This window comes from Nipponia nippon, unplaced genomic scaffold (assembly GCF_047370975.1).
Source record: "Nipponia nippon isolate SJK-2023a ecotype South Korea unplaced genomic scaffold, ASM4737097v1 scaffold_8, whole genome shotgun sequence".
NCBI lineage: Eukaryota > Metazoa > Chordata > Aves > Pelecaniformes > Threskiornithidae > Nipponia > Nipponia nippon.
Window position 1 is genome coordinate 21,602,523 of NW_028262402.1, and position 18,666 is coordinate 21,621,188.

The following is an 18,666-nucleotide window of genomic DNA, read 5'->3' on the forward strand; positions in this document are numbered from 1 at the left end:
TATGTTATAAATTCCACATCTTAGGAAATGAGGTCCAGGGACTTCATGAGTAGCTGATAAACACATAATCCTGTCGTACTTGATAAGCTTCAGTGCGAGTGTAATAGCAGTCTTCTGACTTGCTAGCTTCTAAACATAAGGGCATATTGAGTCTTCTGTAGTGAGTTTACTGAAATTACAAGTTGCTTTTTAAAAATCTAGGTCTGAACTTTTGTCTTGGTAAAATAAAAATAGTTGGACCTTCTTCCTTTTTTTCCACGCTCAGGAAAAGTGTGTGAATTATTTTCTCAGATTCTTTTAACTCTCCTGGATATGACCAAAATGCTTGGGCTTTGTACAAGAACCGTGGCACATTTTGAAAAATGGATTCTTGCAACCTTGGAGACCATCTGCTATTAGTCTTCTTACTGATCAGTGAAAATCTTACTTGGTCCTGTTACCAGCTTAGTGTTTTCTGAGTGCTTACAGAGAAAACTATAGGAAAAACATTAAAGAACATTTCAAAATGAGGCTGCAAAACAGATGGATTGAGGTTTGCCAATTATCTAATGTTGTCTGACAACCAGACATCAATGTTATATGCTATTTGATCCAGGATGATGCAACTGATTTTTTTTTTCTGCTGAGATCTGAGAAGATGTATAGAAGAAGTATAAGCAATAGTGGCTCGACATATTCTTATATCAACACAGGAAAATGCTGTGCAATGAAGTTGTCCTGCTGGTCTGCATTGCTGCTTAAGAAAATGTGGGGGAAAAATTAAATTGAGTATATTCATGTCACAAGTCTGATAAATTGTGTCCAGTGTTACAGTTTAGCAGATTTAAGCAAGAGTTGTGCCTGTTAAGAATTATTCCTCTTACATAAAACAGGAAAACTCATATTTATCTGAGTTACAATACCAAGATATTATAGAATCTGTAATTCATTAGTAAACTCATTTTCTAAGTGTGTTGAGTAATGAGATTGATTCATGATTCCATTTCTCTTTATTTTTTCATAATTTTTAAAAAAGCGAAATTTGTGTACAAAACGGCTGTCTCATGAGATGATATAGGAGTACACATTTTTAATGTGTTTCTGAGCTTTTTAGTAATTAAAACTATGGTACCTGCTACATCAGGTTCCTTATGTTAGCTTTTCTTAACTGAAATAAATTCTAACTGAGCCTTAAATGTCTGTTGAAAAACATGAAGATAAACACATTACAATTATGTTATTTTCCAATGTGTGCATCTCCTGACATAAAGCACTCAAAATTGAAGAATTACAAGAAGCTTTACGGAAAAAGGAGGAGGAAATGAAGCAAATGGAAGAGAGATACAAAAAGTATTTGGAAAAGGCCAAAAGTGTAAGTATATGTGTACCATGTTAATGATCCCTCTCTGACAGACTGCACTACATGTCCATTCTTCAGGAATAAAAATAAAGGAGGTATCTATACACGCTAGCAAGTAAAAGAGAAGGAAGGCCCAGTGAGTTCTTTGTATCTTCTTACCATTACAGTACCTACTACTGATTAATTCTGCAGAAGATTTTTACCCTGTTTTTGTGTTCATGACTGTCCCCTTTTGCTGCCTATCTGTAAGCCCTTCTGATGCCTCTGTACAAATGTATACCCACTGCTACAGATTTTTGAGAGTCACCCAGACAAACCTTGTTAAGCATGCTTTCATGTTGGCTGATGACAAGAAGAGGGTGTTAAATCCTTTCTGATGCTGTGATAACCTGTGTCTTTGCAGAAATTCTTCCAGACTTCGGTCTCTGAGTGATAAATGTATAGATCAGCTAAAGCAGTGTCCATACTAGGACTGGTGCTATAGCAATAACCAAAATAGCTGTGCTGTATTTTAGAATTAGAGAACCACCCATCTCAACCAGCTGAAGGGAAGGAAGCTCTGTGAGCTGTACTCTTTAACTGGCATTTGTGCAGGGACTTTTGGGGACTTCTGGCACAGCTGTCACGAAGAGTTCTACCTCTTTGTACACACAAATATGGCTTAATAGCACCAAGTACAAGCACAGTTGGACCAACAAACTGGGTTTGTCCGTTTGGCAGAGAGGGAAAAGGAAGTTTGTGGTTCTTTCCTTCACAGCTGTTTATGTGTGTTTCTAGATGGTGTAGGCTTCTTCTGATGCTCAATCAGTAATGTCTGTCTTACCTGGAGCAGATAATTTGATACAGTTTTTTACAAATATAGCTTTTAGCTACATCAGATTTCATCAGGTCCTAACTGCTCAGATAAATTGCTTATTCTTTCTGAGGGGCTCAGAATTTACAGGCAGAGGTAATTACACGTGTGCCAGAGCCATCTTTACCAATTTAAATTTGATTTTGCTTTCTTTGTTCATCTTTTGCCCCTGATTTCTATTCATGTTCTGGTTTAGCTAACTGGTTGAGAAACTGTTATAATATGGGCTCTTTTATTGATGCTTTTTGCAAGTAAAGTGATCTTTTTAACTGAACCACTTTTGGGAGCTGTTACATTTCTCTGATGACATTCAGCATTCTCTTCTTAAACCTTTACTGTGTCATATATGCTTCTGTTGAAAAGGTGGCTAATATTTAAGTACTGTATTGAGGATGTGGGTGTACTACCAGCTCTGAAATGGTAGTATTGTGGTCTCAATCATAGTCCCATTTCTTCTCTTACTACACCTTGATATTTTGTTTGAGTTTCTCAAAAGCATACCAGTGTCTTTGTTCATCTGATCATGGTAATATCATGATCTTTGCTATGGCTGTGTATCACTACATTTGAATCTGTAAGTAGGTTCCTAATTTGGCAAAACCTTGTGCTTCTTTCCTTTACTTCTGTGTAGTTTCATCAATGACTTCTTGTGAGATGTTTCAAAAGTCTTCAGGAAATTTAAACAAATAATTTTTAATTTTCCTTTTTTTTTTTTACATCTTATGTTGCTGACTGTGTCTCAAAGTATTCCCAGTGAAAGACAAGAGTCACAATTTCCCTTTTCAATAAGATTTGTTTACTTGTATATACTGTATTACTATAGGGTGTTTTATACAATGGTAGCATTAATTATTTTAGTTAGGTTAGCTTTTTGTGATCTTATCAACTTTCAGTTTGTTTGTGTGTTGTTTTTTTTTTTGTGAAGACGAGTACAATCATTATAGCCTTCCACCCTAGAGACTGTATCCAGGTCTACTGTGTATTTTCTTAGAAACATAGTACACTTTTATGAATCTTCCTTCATGAGTATCATTCAGTAAAAATTACTTACTAAAATTTAAAGCATTGTTTTATTTCATTTTCTGGATTTGACCCTGAAATGGGTAGAAAGACAAAAGATGTGAAGTCTCTCTCTATATAGCCAGACGTTGTTAAAAAGTTTTAAGCTATTTTCTGTTAAAGGCTTAGGAATCCAGACATTTTGCTGGATTTGTTCTTGGTTTAGCTCTGTGTTTGCTAGTACTCCAGGATGGATGCGACATACAAATGTAACCTGGTGCCCCTTCATCTTATTAGTAACATAATGATCATTCATGTGCCACAGAATTCTTCTTGGCTTAACAGAGCTATCTAGAAATGACAGGTCCTAGTACCCCAGCTAGGTGAATCATGGCATCTTTCCCTAAGGACCAAAGCAGTCCTTAAGCGGGAGGAATTGAGAGGTAGGTAAACCTTAGCTATAAAGAGAGAAACCTTTGAGAAAATATTTCTACCACTGTGGCCTCAAGGTAGGAACTGCATATGTGAGTCTGGGCTACTGAACCTCTTAAGTGTCACTTTTTCCTGTCGGTAGTTTTGTTTCACAGTCCTGTAAAAGAGAGCCCAGTTCAGACGCTGTAACGTGTCATGGCTGATGTTAAGAGGCAGAGCCTCTCTCGTGCTGGCTGTCAAGATTGTTTTACAGGAGTTGGCTTCTTAAAACTGCACATCCCCATAGTTTCACAATTTGGAGTGTCATTTCTTACCACGGACATTTTTTAAGTCACTTTTAAATTTCTTAACCTGACTTAAACCGTTGTAATTCCTTGGTGTCTTTCCCTTCAACTAGATTACTTTTGGAGGATTTAATTAAAAACAAACTGGTTTTCTCTTACAGGTCATCCGCACCTTAGATCCTAAGCAGAACCAGGGTGCAGCTCCTGAGATTCAGGCTCTGAAAAATCAGTTGCAGGAGCGGGACAGAATGTTTCATTCATTGGAGGTAGTAATCCTCATGTTTCCTGGTAGATGCATATTTCGTCATTGTTTTTTAGGTATAGACTAATACTTTTATTATACTTTGGTTTTAAATGTATGCTTTTTTGATGTTTGTTTTATAGAAAGAATATGAAAAAACAAAAAGTCAAAGAGAAATGGAGGAGAAATTTATTGTTAGTGCCTGGTACAATATGGTAAGAGTCTCTCAATTTTTTTATTTAAAAAAAAAAGGAAAGAAACGTAATATTCATTGTTTCTGGGTTGTTTATAACAGTATTCATTCATTTACAGGGTTTTTTGTTTGTTTGTTTGAAAAGCATTTTCCAACACACAGACACAGAAATAAATGCTTTTTAATAATTTTAAGCTATCACTATATAAAAGTATGTTCCTATGATAGCCTTGGCGTAATTGAAAAAGAACATGTTTGTTATTTTCAAGTTTTAAAACCAGAAATGGCACTTTCTAGAGGGAAGGATACCTCAGATTACTGTTTTGTAATTGCAGCCCTTCAGTTAGTAATACTGACTTGCAGTGCTCAAAATAACAACTTCTTTGATTCTCCACTCTCCAGTCTTCCAGTTGTTTCTAATGAAGGGGCACAAGAAAAGCAATACAGCTTACTTGCTGCAGTAAGTGCTCTGAGAAATGACCCCTTTAACTTGAGTGCAAGTTTAGCCCCATGCAAAGGGTGAGCACAGGGGCAAGACCCTCACTTAAATTATTCGAACCGTAAGGAAGTGATCTGTGCAGCCATACAGCTTTTGCTGGGCCTGTATGCTGGGAGATTTTTCACCTTTGTCAGATGTGTTCAAGACTTCTCTTTAACAGAGTGTGGCTGCATTGAAACTGCTCTTCAGATAGAAAGAATCCCTGGCCTGTGTAACATGGATGTTTCATTGTGCTTCATCATAGAGTTCAAATTCCTCCTCTCTGTTTTCCCTTGGAGGAGTTTCCTTCTTGCTCTTCTATATTCTTGTTATGTCCATGAATAGTAAGCCAAAAATGGTACTTAAGCAGAGTGTTTGAATCCTTTAAATATTGAAGGCATTTTAAAGTGACTAGTGTCCTTGACCAATTTTGTAACATTAGTCCCACTGACAAGCAGAAAACAAGCCTGAGCTAAGAGCTGTGGTTCAATAGCCTGTCATGAACACTAAGATGAGCATTGATACCTTTGTCTATGTCTTTCTCTAATTAGCCTCTGCTTTTATACACAACTACACAACCCATTACAGCTTTTCCCTCATTTCCTCCTTGCGTTTACTCCTGCTGAAAACATACTTTTTCTCAAGATGCGCTCCTGCCATGTGAGCTGGTATTTTCACAGAGGATGACAATACGTTAATTATTTTCAGAAGAAAAATGCACTTCTAGCTCAACATGCTGAAGGGGGCCAGGGTGGGGAAGGAGGAAAACACTTTTGAAAAGACTCGTCCAGTTACCACTTGTTTCTGTGGAGAAGCAGATGTTCAAATCTGGGACACTCGGGAACAAGCTTCTCAACAGTTAGTGCAAACCGGGACAATGATTGCTCAGGGTGAGGGCAGGGGAGAGAGAAGGGAGAAAAAAAAAAAAAGAACAACACACAAAGAACTAGGAAGAATATCTAGAATATCTTAGCTTTATCCTTGAAAATATGATGCTTCATGTTTGAAATTCAAAACAGCTTAGTCAGTGTTGGTGAAGAAGGGGATAATAAACAAAATGTAAATGAGTAAAGTTGTTCAGTGTTATGTGTTGGTATTCACTGAAAAGTTTCTCTTTGTCCATAGGGAATGACTCTGCATAAAAAAGCAGCAGAAGATAGACTGGCTAGTACAGGCTCAGGACAGTCCTTCCTGGCTAGACAAAGGCAAGCCACAAGCACAAGGAGATCTTACCCTGGTCATGTCCAGCCGGCAACAGCAAGGTAGAGAAGCCTTGCCCTTAGAAAGAAAACTGCCCTGTGATCCAGGCCACTTCTGTTGCAAGTGACAACATTCAAGGAAAATCAACCAGCATCTTTTCTCTTTCTCCCTTGTTACTGATATTATTTTACAGTTCAGGAAAGGGTTTTATCATGGTTTCTCACTGTTCTGTAATGCCCTTTGCTTATATTTTTTGGAGTCCATCTCTCTCTCTGCATTTTTTGAATGTGCCAAAGTTTTGAAAACATCTAGAGGAGTGCTGTATAATAACAGTCTTATTTGTATGAAGCCTGGTCTCTTATGAAAAGCCTCATATGGGCTGTGTCACAAAGTAAATTTCCTGTCACAGTTGATAAATTTGTGCCTATAAGGGTTGTTACGCTTTATAAGACTGTCTTTGTTCAAAGGGAATTAGGCTTTTTATTTCATGTGCTAACCTGTTGCTTCCTAAAAAATGCTGAAAACTCATTACAGAAATGCAAAATTAATATATAATATTGTTGTGAAATATATTTGCTACTAAAAAGATTACCAATGGCAAAAATGATTTTTTTTTTTTTTTTTAAATCTCCTACATGCAAAGTTTGCTCTTGTTCTTGGCATTTAATAGGGAAGGAGGATGATTTTTTCAGGTTTTTCTTTATCTATTGGTGTAGATAAGAAAGTTTTGCTGGCAGACCTAAATATTTTCAAGTGGTTTGTTCCACTCTTCTTGGTCAAGTGTATGCTTAATATATATTATAAAAAGATTGAGAAATATTTAGAATGGTCTAATATGCTACTGCATCATCCATTTAAGAAGGACGTTTGTTTTAAAATTTTATGTTATGGATGAACAGTACATAATGGATCAAAGCCCCGATTAATATTGTTGATGTTAATGTATTCCAGTTGTTATCCCCTACTAAAAGACTTGCTTTTAATATATTCATTCAGGGTATAATTGTATCAGTTGCCTTACTAATGGTACCAGTGCCTTCAGGTGAGTTTGTTGCTGACTTTGTTGGAAACTGGCTGTGATTTGTTGTACTGCCTTTTTAGTGTGTAGCTGGTTAATTGTACGTCACTCATTGTATCACCTTCATGTTGATCAGTGGGCTGGATGGTGGCCCGTACTAGTAATTTAGGTTCTGTTCCTACAAAGTTCTGCTTTTGCCTGACGAATTCTATGCTTTCCCTATCATTTTTGTCAAAGAATTGACAGACACAGGGGACCTGAGTATTGGTTGAAAGTTTCGTATGCATACATCTTGTGGTGATTCAGTTTTAAGCAGTTTTCATTTAGAGAATGTTTGGACCCTAATGCACATGCAGTCTGGTTTATAAATTTATTCTTTCACCTTATTTTAATGCCCTCTCAAGTGATGACATTTTTTCATAAATCCCTTTAGAGAAAAGACATACTAGCATTTGTTAATGATCTGAAGGTCTATGTTAATTCACAACTTGGGTGGAATGAGCAAAGGATAATTAAAACAAGCACACCTAGATTAAAGGGTAAGGAACAGGTGAATGACGCTTTTGGGTACTGTTTTAACGTCAAGTACATCATCTGTTTTAATCTACGCTAAGAAATGCATTCAACATGTGTCTGAAAAAATTTACCTGTTCTGATTTTTCCCCCCAATAATATGAAAACAAATGCTGAAGTCTATTAACTACATATAGGTTTGTCTTCTATTCCAAACGTGGAAAAAATTGATTTTCTAAAAATTCTCTTTACTTATTCAACGTATGACGCATCTGGGCTGTGCTTGCAAGATTAGATAAGACAGTGAAATTATCTTCTTGTGTGCAGAAAGGTAACAACGTAAAGGAAGTTTAGGACAATTTCTGTGCCTCAATGAGGTGATACTCATTTTGCTTTCTCTGAGTGAGATACAGAATGCTAAAGGGACAAGAAGTCCTATGTGTTATCTAGCAAGATGACCACAGTTTGTGTGGGATGTCTTTTACTGATCTTATTGAGCAATCCATTCTAGTCATTTGAAGAACTCTTTACCGCATGCCATATGTGAACAGGAGCAAATAAGATCACTTCTCTGAGGGAATTTGATGTTCTTGTTTGAGATTACAGCATTTTCTGTCACACAGAGAAAGAGCCTAAAAATACCTAAAGCTCCATTTGTATTTTAATCTGGCTGGTTCTGTGTTACCAAACTGCCAAAGCCTATTTGTGAAAGCAAGGAATACCAGGACCTTAATGAGAAGTACTATATCTTAATTTTGTCTAATAATTTAATTTCCCATTGCTATTAATTAGGTGCAGGTCTAAAATAACTTGAACGCAATCTGCACACTAGAATAAAACAACTTGCTTTTATTATTTTAACATTTGTTTTACCATTTTGCCTCCAAAGTTTTGGTGACAGGCAAACGCCCCAGACTGTTAGGAGATGAACAAATGCTAATTAGAAGCCTTGTTTTTAGCTTTTACTTTCCTATCTCTCATGGCTTCTTTCATTTCTTGATGTTAGTTGGCTTTTATCTTCTGCTTTGTGGTTCTGGTCAGTCTTCCCTTTTCCTTTAAGATAAGACAGCAAAGTGTTTTCTATACTTCTCTTCAAGAATATATAGCATCAAAGAGCAAAACAAGACTAATATTGAATCTGTGCTTTACTGTTGCTCATAGTAATTGTTAGGCAAGATTGACAAGCATTTTTGTCTTTCGAGAATTCACAAACTTGTAGGAATTCTGGTATTTCCCAGAATCAGTGTTGTATATAAAAGTCTAAAAATATACTGCAATCTTACAGAAATATACTCTGTTGCTAACCAGTTCCAGTAAGTCATTTGTTCTGTCTTCTAATGGTAATCATCAGGAATTTAATTCCTTATTCTTCAGCATTTTGCTTCTATTATTTGCTGGATACATCAGTTCTTAATCTTTGGATGTGGATGAATGCAGGTGGTAAACATCATTAAACCTTCTCTCTCACAAGAACAGCTTCTTTATTGAAAGGGTTCAGCTTCATTGTTTTCCTTGCTTGTTATGTAGCTTTGAAAGTAGTGTGGTGTTAAGAAAAAGAAGGGGCTCAGAGGGTGACTTCAGGAAATAAGCACATGTATAGCCGAGCTACCAAGGAATGCTCTCTATTTGTCTTATCTTCAGCAACAAAAGAATATAAGCAAAAAAACCCCAGTAAAACAGAATTCTCTCAGTACATTAGATACTTCTAAGAAGCTTTTAGGAACACTGTTTCTGGGGCAATAAAGACTACTTACATCAAAATTGTACTGGTAATTATTAAACCAATGCTATATCCTGTCTTGACACACTACAAAAAAACCCCTACAAATTGAGATTAAAGAGAAAAGGTTCTCCAGGGCAGTGATAAAACAGCTGAAGAGTTCATGAGACTACATTCCTGAGCACTGTGTCGAGGATCTGCGCAGAATAATCTTTCTGAGAGATTTTAATTAATGCCAGTAAAAGATAGCAGTTAAATGGATGAATATTTTCATTGTTCCAAGCTGAAGCTTAGCTTCTGGTCTTAGAGGATGTGTGTGCAGTCCAGTTTGCATACTTCCATGGAGAGTTAAGTTGTTAGCGTATCTGATCAGCCATTACAGAAAAGAATAGTCAAGGTCCCCATTTTCTTGATAGCAACACATAACCACTTGGATCATAACATGTATTTTCCAAGTGTTGTGAAAACTGAAGTAATCTAATTTAAAGGTTGTGTGTTCCACCCACAGTGCAAAGGAAAATAAATGACTAGAGCACACAGCTTTATATATTGTAAAGTGAAGTAAATATATAATGACTACAAGATGCTTTTCATTATCTCTTTGGAAATAAGCAGATGGTAATCTTGTCCTGTTCTGATGTCACTTGAGATAGCAGTAATGCTTCTGCAAATTTTTGTGGGTTTCTATTAATGTAAGGAGCACCGGCAATTTTATATTCATTGTATATGAAAGAATTAACAATGACTATTCCTATTACCACTTTATGATGATCTTAAATAGTAAGTGGTATGTGCAAGCTGTCAAGAAAATTTAAGAGGATTTGGCAATTTTAAAGTCCTCGGTATTTTGACATGTGCAAGTACCTTTTGCTTTTCCTCAGTTCTTTAGTATATGAGACTATCCACTTAGCAGCTTCGTGGATGATTTTTAGTCCATTTAATTGTCTTGGTATGTTGACATTATCTGTAGATTTGGTAATAGGAAAATATTTTAATTTGACCACTTGATTTTCTTCTAGTTAGTGATTTGGAGGAAAACTGTCGTGAATGTGGCTAATTTTTCTTTTTCTTGTGAAGCAAAACAGTGCCTGAATTTTACTCTTCTTTATTCATGCCCGACATTTTGACTTTTTGCAAGGATTGATGAGGGAGGTATTTTTGCACTCTAAGTCAGCTGTGCAATACTGACTTCTTATGGGTTTTTGCATATGTGTTTTAGGTAGAATGTGGACTCTGTGTTTTGCAGTAATATTGTATTGATAAACTTCGGTATCTCCAAACCAAGTTTAGTGAATTTTGCAGGCATTTTCCTCACCAATATTGTGCAAACAAATAGCTAAAAGAGGTTACTCTGTTAGGAAATACTTTCAAGTGGTGTTTTTTCCTCTAAGCCAAGTAGTCATACTTCAGGGGTGTCACCTACAGAGTAGTTTGATAGCTGGATTATGACTGAAATGTGATCTCAGGAAATCAAGCACTTACAAAGAAACCTTTTCAGAAGCCCTTCCTTAGAACAACTGTGTTAGCTGACACTGGCAGTATGATACACTTAGCATTCTGTTAAAATGAAGAGGTGAATCGTTATAACAATGTAAATGTAAAGATCATGTAAGCAAGAAATTCAGTGAATGAGGTTTTGAGCCTTACAAACTGCACACAGCCCAGACACATGTGCCCTCCCAAATCTGAGCAGTCCAGCTCCCTTCTGTATTGGCAAGCACACTGCGTTTTGACTTTGTGCCTTGCATCGGGAGAAAGAAGTGAAATCTTGTGTTGTCTGATAGGTTGGTGTAGGAGCAACTCACGAATCTCACTTGTGCTCACAACATCTCCACAAGCCAAATCATATTATTGGCTTGTAGCAGATGTCGGATTCTAGGTAGGATCCTAGCCATACCTCCGGTCTGTCACCTTCAAGAAATCAAGAAAATGTCCTGGCATGACTGATTGCATTGCCTTGCTCCTATGATCTTTCTTCCCTCTGGAAGTCTAGAAAAGGAGCAGAAGCTTGTCAGTGACTCTGCAGGCTATAAGTAAAAATAAGGGGTGATTTCTTCAGTTTGAAGGTGGAGGAGACAGATGCAAGCAACTATTATCTGAAGATGCAAGCAACAAAAATCTGAAGAGCAGTATGTCTTTCACCATTTTGCTTTTTAGTGTTAATTTAAAAACAATGAAACAGAACCTGAGCTTTCGGAGCTGTTTGTTTTTTTGTTTGGTTGGTTTTTTGGGTTTTTTTTTGGTTTTGGTGTTGTTTTTTTTTTTTGTTGGTTTGGTTGGTTTTTTTTTTTTTAATTAGTTTTGAATTGCAGTTGATTAAGTATTAGAGGCTTTACCTATGTGAATAAGGCAGAAACTGTCATTAGTTTCCTAATTAATTCCTAATTAGCAACCTCAGACTTCTTGCATCTGGTACAGTGAACCCCCAGAGATTTTTTGACTCTGCACCATTTGGAGATATTGAGGATTTACCTAGCTTTGTCCTCTGTTCTCCCTTGACTTTACTTTTGTGGATTCATTGAAATACTGGGACACAAAGTTTCATTTTTTAAATGTATTAGCTCACTGAATTAGGTCATGAATGAATGTTGATTGATGAGTGCTAGAAAACTTGACAAATCATACAGTCCCATGGGGGACTGAAGCAAAAATGGCAGTATGGCCAAGGCAGCTTCCCAGACAAACTGTTCTGGTGTCAGATTGTAGTCAGTGGATCAGTAGGAGGTCGTGATAACTGCTGTAATTGAAGTCCTCGTCTATTAGTTGCTAGGGGATGATTTTGCTGTTAACTTTATTATGGCCCAGATTCTAACTTTCACTTTTAGGCCTTGCCAAGGTAACGCAGGACTGTCCTCAAGTAGATCTTTGCATTAGTTTGCTCTGGTGGCAAATCAGGAATTTTCTCTGCTGCTGTTTGCTGTATGTATAAAGTAATTTGGGAAACTGTGTATCCTTCAGTCTCCTTTGCCCTGTGTGTGTCAGTTCCAGACTGAAAGCAGGTTCCATTTGTCAGATAAAAATTTCTTGCTGCTGTCTTGTTGCTTTGGATCCCAGAGATTGACCCATAACAATGAAAAGCATTGGTAGGAGGAGGAAATCCAAGACAGTGGGGAAGCCTTAACTGTCTGGTGATGGCTCTGTTCATTGCTTTGCATTAGAGAGGTCCTTTACTATCAGATGAAGTTAGAATATCACATTTCAGGAAGAGCAACATGGTTATTTTAACCGTTACAAAAGTGGTTATTTCTCAGCACTTCAAAGAGCTGTTAACTACTGTGGCATGGCACAAATCTGAAATACTGTAAAAGCAAGTATTTCCACAGGTATTGGATAGCTTATTCTGCAAATGGAACTTGAATCTCTAATGAGTATCCCTAACTTTAAGAGAAGAGACAATCAACATAAATGCCAATTGTTAGCTTGTTAGCATGCTCATGTTGTTAGCGTGATCATGAAAATGAGCAGAATTCTAAGAAAAAATCCCAAATGACGTAATATTTGTGGAGTTATAAAATAGTTGTAGTGAGGCTGTCAGACCTTTGATTTGGATTTGAATGTAACATTCATTATGTAATTTAAAATTTTGTAAAGCAGAGACTATAGTTATCAGTCACCAAAGATTAGTGAGCAGGAGAGTAAACCTGTTTCCTGGAGGTATCAGTGGTTTTGAGAGAGATTTTAAAGCTTTTCTGTAGCAGTATCAGTAAAAATCTTGGAATAGTTATAAGCATGACATTATAAGGCCACAATTTTTAGAATTTATAGTCCACTTTGTGTTCTCTGGTTGTAAGAGCGATAAAAATGCAAAGTGGTGTTAATACAGCTCTGGAAGATGCTATGTTGAAAGACTTCTTGAAAAAAATCTCAAGGAAACACCATGGAGAAAGACATAGAAAGAATAGATGCAGAAAGAAAAACTTTAGCAGCAGAAGCCAGTAAGTAATGAAGTTAGGAAATCTGCAGGAAGAGAAATCTGGAGGCAGTTACTTCAAAGCAGAAGCTTGGCAGAAGTATTTGGGAAGAATGTCTAGTGTTACACTTGAAAGTGAGTAGACTGCATTGCTCTGATAGCTTTGGTGATTGCATTAAAGTACTGCTTACAGGCAGCAGATTGTTGGATACGGAAAGCCTGGTCCATCTTAGGACCAAACATAGACTGAACAGGAAAAAAATAGTTTCTCAGAGAGGACATGTGGCTGGGTTTGGTTTGGGTTTGTTTGTTTGTTTGTGTTTTTGTTGTTGGGTTTTTTTTTTCCCCCCATCAGATTTGACTTGTGTGAGCAGTACTCTGAATTAAAAGTTATTGTGTTGGTAGGTACCTCCAGAGCTGGCTAGGTTAGTGAAAAAGGCTGCCATCCTTTCTGTGGCTTTGATGTGCTAGAGTTGTCCCAGTCATTTCTGTGTGTTGAAAAAACAGAAGAGGACAGCGAGAAGATTTTAAGGGACAGATAAGCACTTGTAACGGAGGAGAGCTAATGAGATTAGGCACTGAATATTGAAGGGCAATGCCTCACTAAGAAATAATCCCCCAGGCTGGCAATGAGCCTTCACTTATAGCTGGAATGTTTTGGACTGGCAAGGTAAGGAAGTAAGAGAAAGTCACTCCTCTATAGACACATCATCTGCTGCATAAACTGTCTCTTTCTGAAGATGCTGCAGAAGCAATGACAGGTTATGCTGAGTGAATTTACCCTCACATCTCGCATGTCTGTTGTCTTCTGAAGTGTTGTTGCCTCAACAGGTAGCTTTAAAATATATTGATTAATTTTGAGGAGTTCTCCAAGAGAAAGAAATTGACAGACAGTTTTTTTTAGACCAAGATTAGAATTTCTAGTCAGGAAAGGGCACTGTCAGATGAATTTGTTACATCCTTGAAAGAGAATATACTGTCCTGAGTTTACAAGATGTCTCAAAAGTACTATTGACTCAAAGAGAAACCTACAATGTAATTTCTGTTTATGTGCAACAGGACACTTGAAGTGCTACTAAATAAGAAGTCTGAACTAAGTAATAGCCAGGTGAGACTAAAAGAGTAGACTATATTCATTTATGCAAAATAGAATAGGTAGATGCTTATGTAGCTTGATCTTCTAATTTTTTTATAGACTAACTAAAGTAATCTTCATATTATTAATCCTGAACTCTGTAACTTCATGCAGTGCCAAACAAGCTTAACATACAGTGATTACTCAAAATGCGCTCTCGAGGTCTGCTTTGAATGTGTTGAATGTGTTAATTTTTAAAATTTTTATTCCATTTGATTTATGTCTCTGTTTCTGTTTGTTTTTCAACTATGGTTAGTATTCTGGGTTGATGAATGAGAAGGAAAAAAAGGGGATACACAAAGCTACAGGACTTGTAGCAGAAAGATTTTTTGCAATAAGTCCTTGAGTTTACTTATAAATATTCTTCCTTTTCTATTTAACCTGGATTTTCCTGTCACAGGAACTGTTTGTAGAATCGTTTTTGACCAGTGCAATACTAGGGAGAAGGAAGTGGGGAGAGAAACAGCTTGCACGCTTTGATTTTAGTCTGTTGAAGCTATTTTGCTCTTTGTAACAATTTGTAATTGTTACAGTGAGTGCAATGCAAAAATGAGAATGAGCAGTTAGTGCTCTGCCATGCTGTGTAGGGATATTTGTGTTACTTGGGGAAGCTGAAAGCACCTTAGCTGTGTTAGTGAAGCATTCCACCTATCCAGTTACACTGGCCAGGAAAGAGGGTGCATCAGCAAGGATGGAGAAATATGCCAACCTCTCCAATTCTCTTCCAAACTTAGATTCACTTCCACAGCGTTGTGATGTGCTCTTTGGGCTGGTCAGTGGCTCCTATTCAGCTTATTTTAACAAGAATACATATAATTTTCTTGTAATTCAAACCTGTATTTGCATGCAATGAATAGAACTTGCCAGTGTCGTGTGGCAGTGATGCTGTTGTAGCCTCACACACAGGATGAGCTTTGACAAAACATGAATGCTTAAAGTCTTCTGTGGTGCTCAGAGCTCGAAGGCTCAGACAGAGTCATGATGACCCTGATTGTCTTTTAGTATATAACCACACACAGTATTGGAAAGGCACCTCTTGCTTTATATTGCTTTGGATTTTTAACTGTTGTACTCACAGACAGCAGGAATGCCTGAGACTTTTTCGTTGCTGTGTAAACTTAGTTTCCATAGCTTGTTAGTTGAGAATGGTGCCCTGAAAGACTTTACTCAGAAGTGTTCAAATTTGTCTGACTTATGTCTAAATTTAGGTATTGTTCAAGGCTGTTTTGTTGCTCTTTCAAATTATTGGCGTGTAATCTTCCTGTTAATTTGAAGAGTTGCTCTGGCAAAGCTGTTTCCCCATGAATTTGCACAACTCTAAGTAGAGACGGCCTTACTAAACTACTCTGAAAAATATCTGTTCTGTTCTCTGTTTTTTTTTTTTAACAGTAATATATTATCTGCTTTTTAACTTTCTTCTTTATTCTTTTATTTGCAGTGATGTGGTTGCATGACCTGCAGCATTATTATAACAGGGACTGTTCAGTGCATGACTTGCTTTTCTGTCCAGACTGCATAACCAAAACTTAACCACTTCTACACTTAAGACTCATGGCCATCTGATTTCAAAGGGAGATCTACTTGCAGAGAAGCTTACGATCCTGGGGAGTGGCTTTCCCATTTCCCGCTTGCATTTACTCTTTCTCTTCACAAAAAGTCTCCTATGAGGCTAGAAGAGAGGAAATCCAGTATTCAGAACTCAACAGGAGGCGTTCTGCAAACTGACAGAGCACTGTCAGCTCTCCATTTTACTTCTACCTGTCCACTTTATTTAATTCTGATTAACAGTATTAACACACAGACTTCCTGCAACATTTTCATATACTGAACTATAAAAATCCAGTCTTAATGAGTTCCTAAAAATGCCTTTTGGTTACTGTTAAAATCTCAAAGCACCTGTACCCTTAAAGGATCCACTTTGAATCTTTAAATAATTAAAGTAAAGCGAAGGAGGTGTTTTACCAGGAGAAATGGCTAATGAATTGCTGCTTGGCCATCCCATCTTCCTTAGAAAACCAGGCAAGGTTCATCTGATAATCTCCGAGCCAGGCAAACTACCGGGCGGTATTTTGTTCACAGGCACTGCCTGCTTCCTTACTATGTATATACACAGTAGTTTGTGGCTGTTGTATTTTTCTCTCTACATTTTAGCTGTGTTGTCAGTTTCTTTCAGAAACTTTTTTTTCAATCCGTGTACAATTGTTAAAACAATCTGAGGAAAGAACATGAATGGAGATAAGTATGAAAGCCGTCTACACTTTCAGTATTATGCAGACTGTTCTTGCCAGTTTATAATTTGGGTCGTTTATCTTTTACTTGTACTATTTTTTTCTTTTTTTCTCCTTATCGCAGTCTTAGCTATTTAATTTCCAATTGCACTAGATCGGCTGTTTCTTTGTATTATGAAGTTTAGCTATAAGATTTGCCATATGTAGACAGTGTAACTCAAAATGCTTTATACTGCCTATATTAATTTAAAAAGCTGCTTATTTAATATTCTTAAATATCTGCACATTTGTACTACTGTATCTTTGTTTTGTATTGGACATCCAGTACTGGCAAGATTCAGAAGACGAGGGAGTGCTGTAGTGTTCTAAGTTAAGAGGTTTATTGTATAGGAGTTAGTATGTAACAAACGGGAAAGGGGGCTTTTTAAGCCGTAGGACTTGCCAGAAAATCTGAAGAGAGTCTGAATGATGAGTACCGTAAGTGGTTTGGTTTAAGTCCAGTTCTAGAGAAACCCCATTCTTGCTCACTTGGATCTTAATCCTGCAAAAATACAAACATGTACTCTGCTTACTCCAAGAATGGTTTTGCTTATTCAGGCAGTAGCATAACCACCAGCCCTGTTTTCCACGTGGGCAACCCCATGCTGGAGGAATGTTGTGTCCACTCGTCTCTGCACCCACTTCTGGTCACAAAGCGGTGCGTGCCTCGCCCCTGGCCCATCGAGTGGGGCCCTGGGCAGAGCGGTGCCTTGTGCACTGAGGCACCCGCGCGTGTTCAGTCCTCGGGGGTCCTGGTACCCAGTGTTGGCAGCGTTGTGCAGACTGATGCGGAGAAGAGAGGACATGGCCCCACCTCTGTTTCCACAGGGGGGTCTGTGCCACCTGGCAAAGGCAGGGGCAGGTAGGAATGGGCTCCAAGCAGAGCGTGCAGGAGAGGGAAGGATAAGCGCTAAGATCCCAGTGAGAAGTGTGTGGCGTGTTCCCTGCTGGATACTGTGCCGGGTGGGGGGAGCCTGTGGCTGTCAGGTGCTCTGGCTGACAGCAGTCTGGAAAGACTCCTGGAGGGGAATGCGTCTTTCCTGGTCCACCAGGACCTGGGACAGTGAAGTCTGAGGTGACCCGCAGGCAGGATCTGGGGTTTGGGGGGGGCAAGTCAGATATTCCTGCAGCTGAGGCAGCAGCACTTTCACCAGACTGAGTCCAGCAGAGAGCTGAAGGATTTGTGTCTTTACAGGTCCAAGCCATTGATCCCTTGTTACGTGTCAGGGCAAGTGTTACTAGAAAACTTTTTGTTTGGTGTTAAAGGCATGGTTTGTTTCTCATTTGAGAGTGCTGCTCTGGCTGGGACTGCACCCTGCCCCAGGCCAGGGTGGGTGCAGGATCCCTGGAATCAGGGGCTCTGTGCAGGGCGGGAGGGGATGGCTGTGTTTTTGTGCACCTGCCTTCACCGGTGTCCCGAGGTGAAGCCGAGCAGTACCTCATTTCTCCAAGTGATCCGTGCAGATTAGAGACTAAGTATCAGTTGTTCTTGAGCCTGAAGACATTTGTATGTAAGTGTGTTTAGCTTGACAAAAATTGTTTTGAGTTCACTAATGCAACAGAGAGATGTCAGGTGGAGCCGGTAACTTTCAGCAAGTGAGCTGGCTACTTTAATTAGATTAGCATAGCATCTCTGTCATGAAGTGATTGCAAGCTTACAACTCAGAGGTGATCTCCAGCATGTTTCTGGTATACTAACTTCATTTGTGCTGCATAGAAAACTTTTACTTTCTTAATAGCAAGCTTGTTTGACAGTCCTGAATTAAGTGTTGACCAATTATCAAAGTAACTGTTTGTGAAGTTGCCAGTGATACATTTTCTGTAAAAGAATGAATTCCTAGAGTGTCAAAACATTAATTTCCCATTTCAGTTCATCTACAAATTGTGTAACTACCAGATTGTCATGGTAGCAGTATTAATATACATATTTGTATATAGAAAAAAAAAAACAACCTCAGTAATTGATCACTGGAATCAAAAGGTTTAATATTTTTTGCCACTCCAATACACTAACGCTTCCAAGGTGACAGAAGAGTGTACAGTTGTTAAACAAGTTGTAAATAAACGCTTATATAAAATGTAAA

General features: G+C 38.0%; 1 protein-coding gene across 12 annotated transcripts in view; it reads left to right on the plus strand.

The window, feature by feature from the left end:
* The window catches only part of HOOK3 (hook microtubule tethering protein 3), a 96,169-nt gene extending 77,503 nt beyond the window's left edge, over positions 1–18,666 (plus strand). For 7 of the 12 annotated variants that reach the window (XM_087742420.1, XM_087742419.1, XM_087742413.1 and 4 more), the window contains 5 exons: positions 1,251–1,351; positions 4,069–4,173; positions 4,292–4,363; positions 5,945–6,081; positions 15,754–18,666. In XM_087742420.1, coding sequence (XP_087598546.1) covers positions 1,251–1,351; positions 4,069–4,173; positions 4,292–4,363; positions 5,945–6,081; positions 15,754–15,769 — 431 coding nt within the window. In that variant the 3' untranslated portion in view covers positions 15,770–18,666. Of the gene's footprint in view, positions 1–265; positions 1,190–1,250; positions 1,352–4,068; positions 4,174–4,291; positions 4,364–5,944; positions 7,062–15,753 lie in introns of those variants that run through there. The other 5 variants (XM_087742414.1, XM_087742416.1, XM_087742421.1 and 2 more) reach the window with 4 other exon arrangements.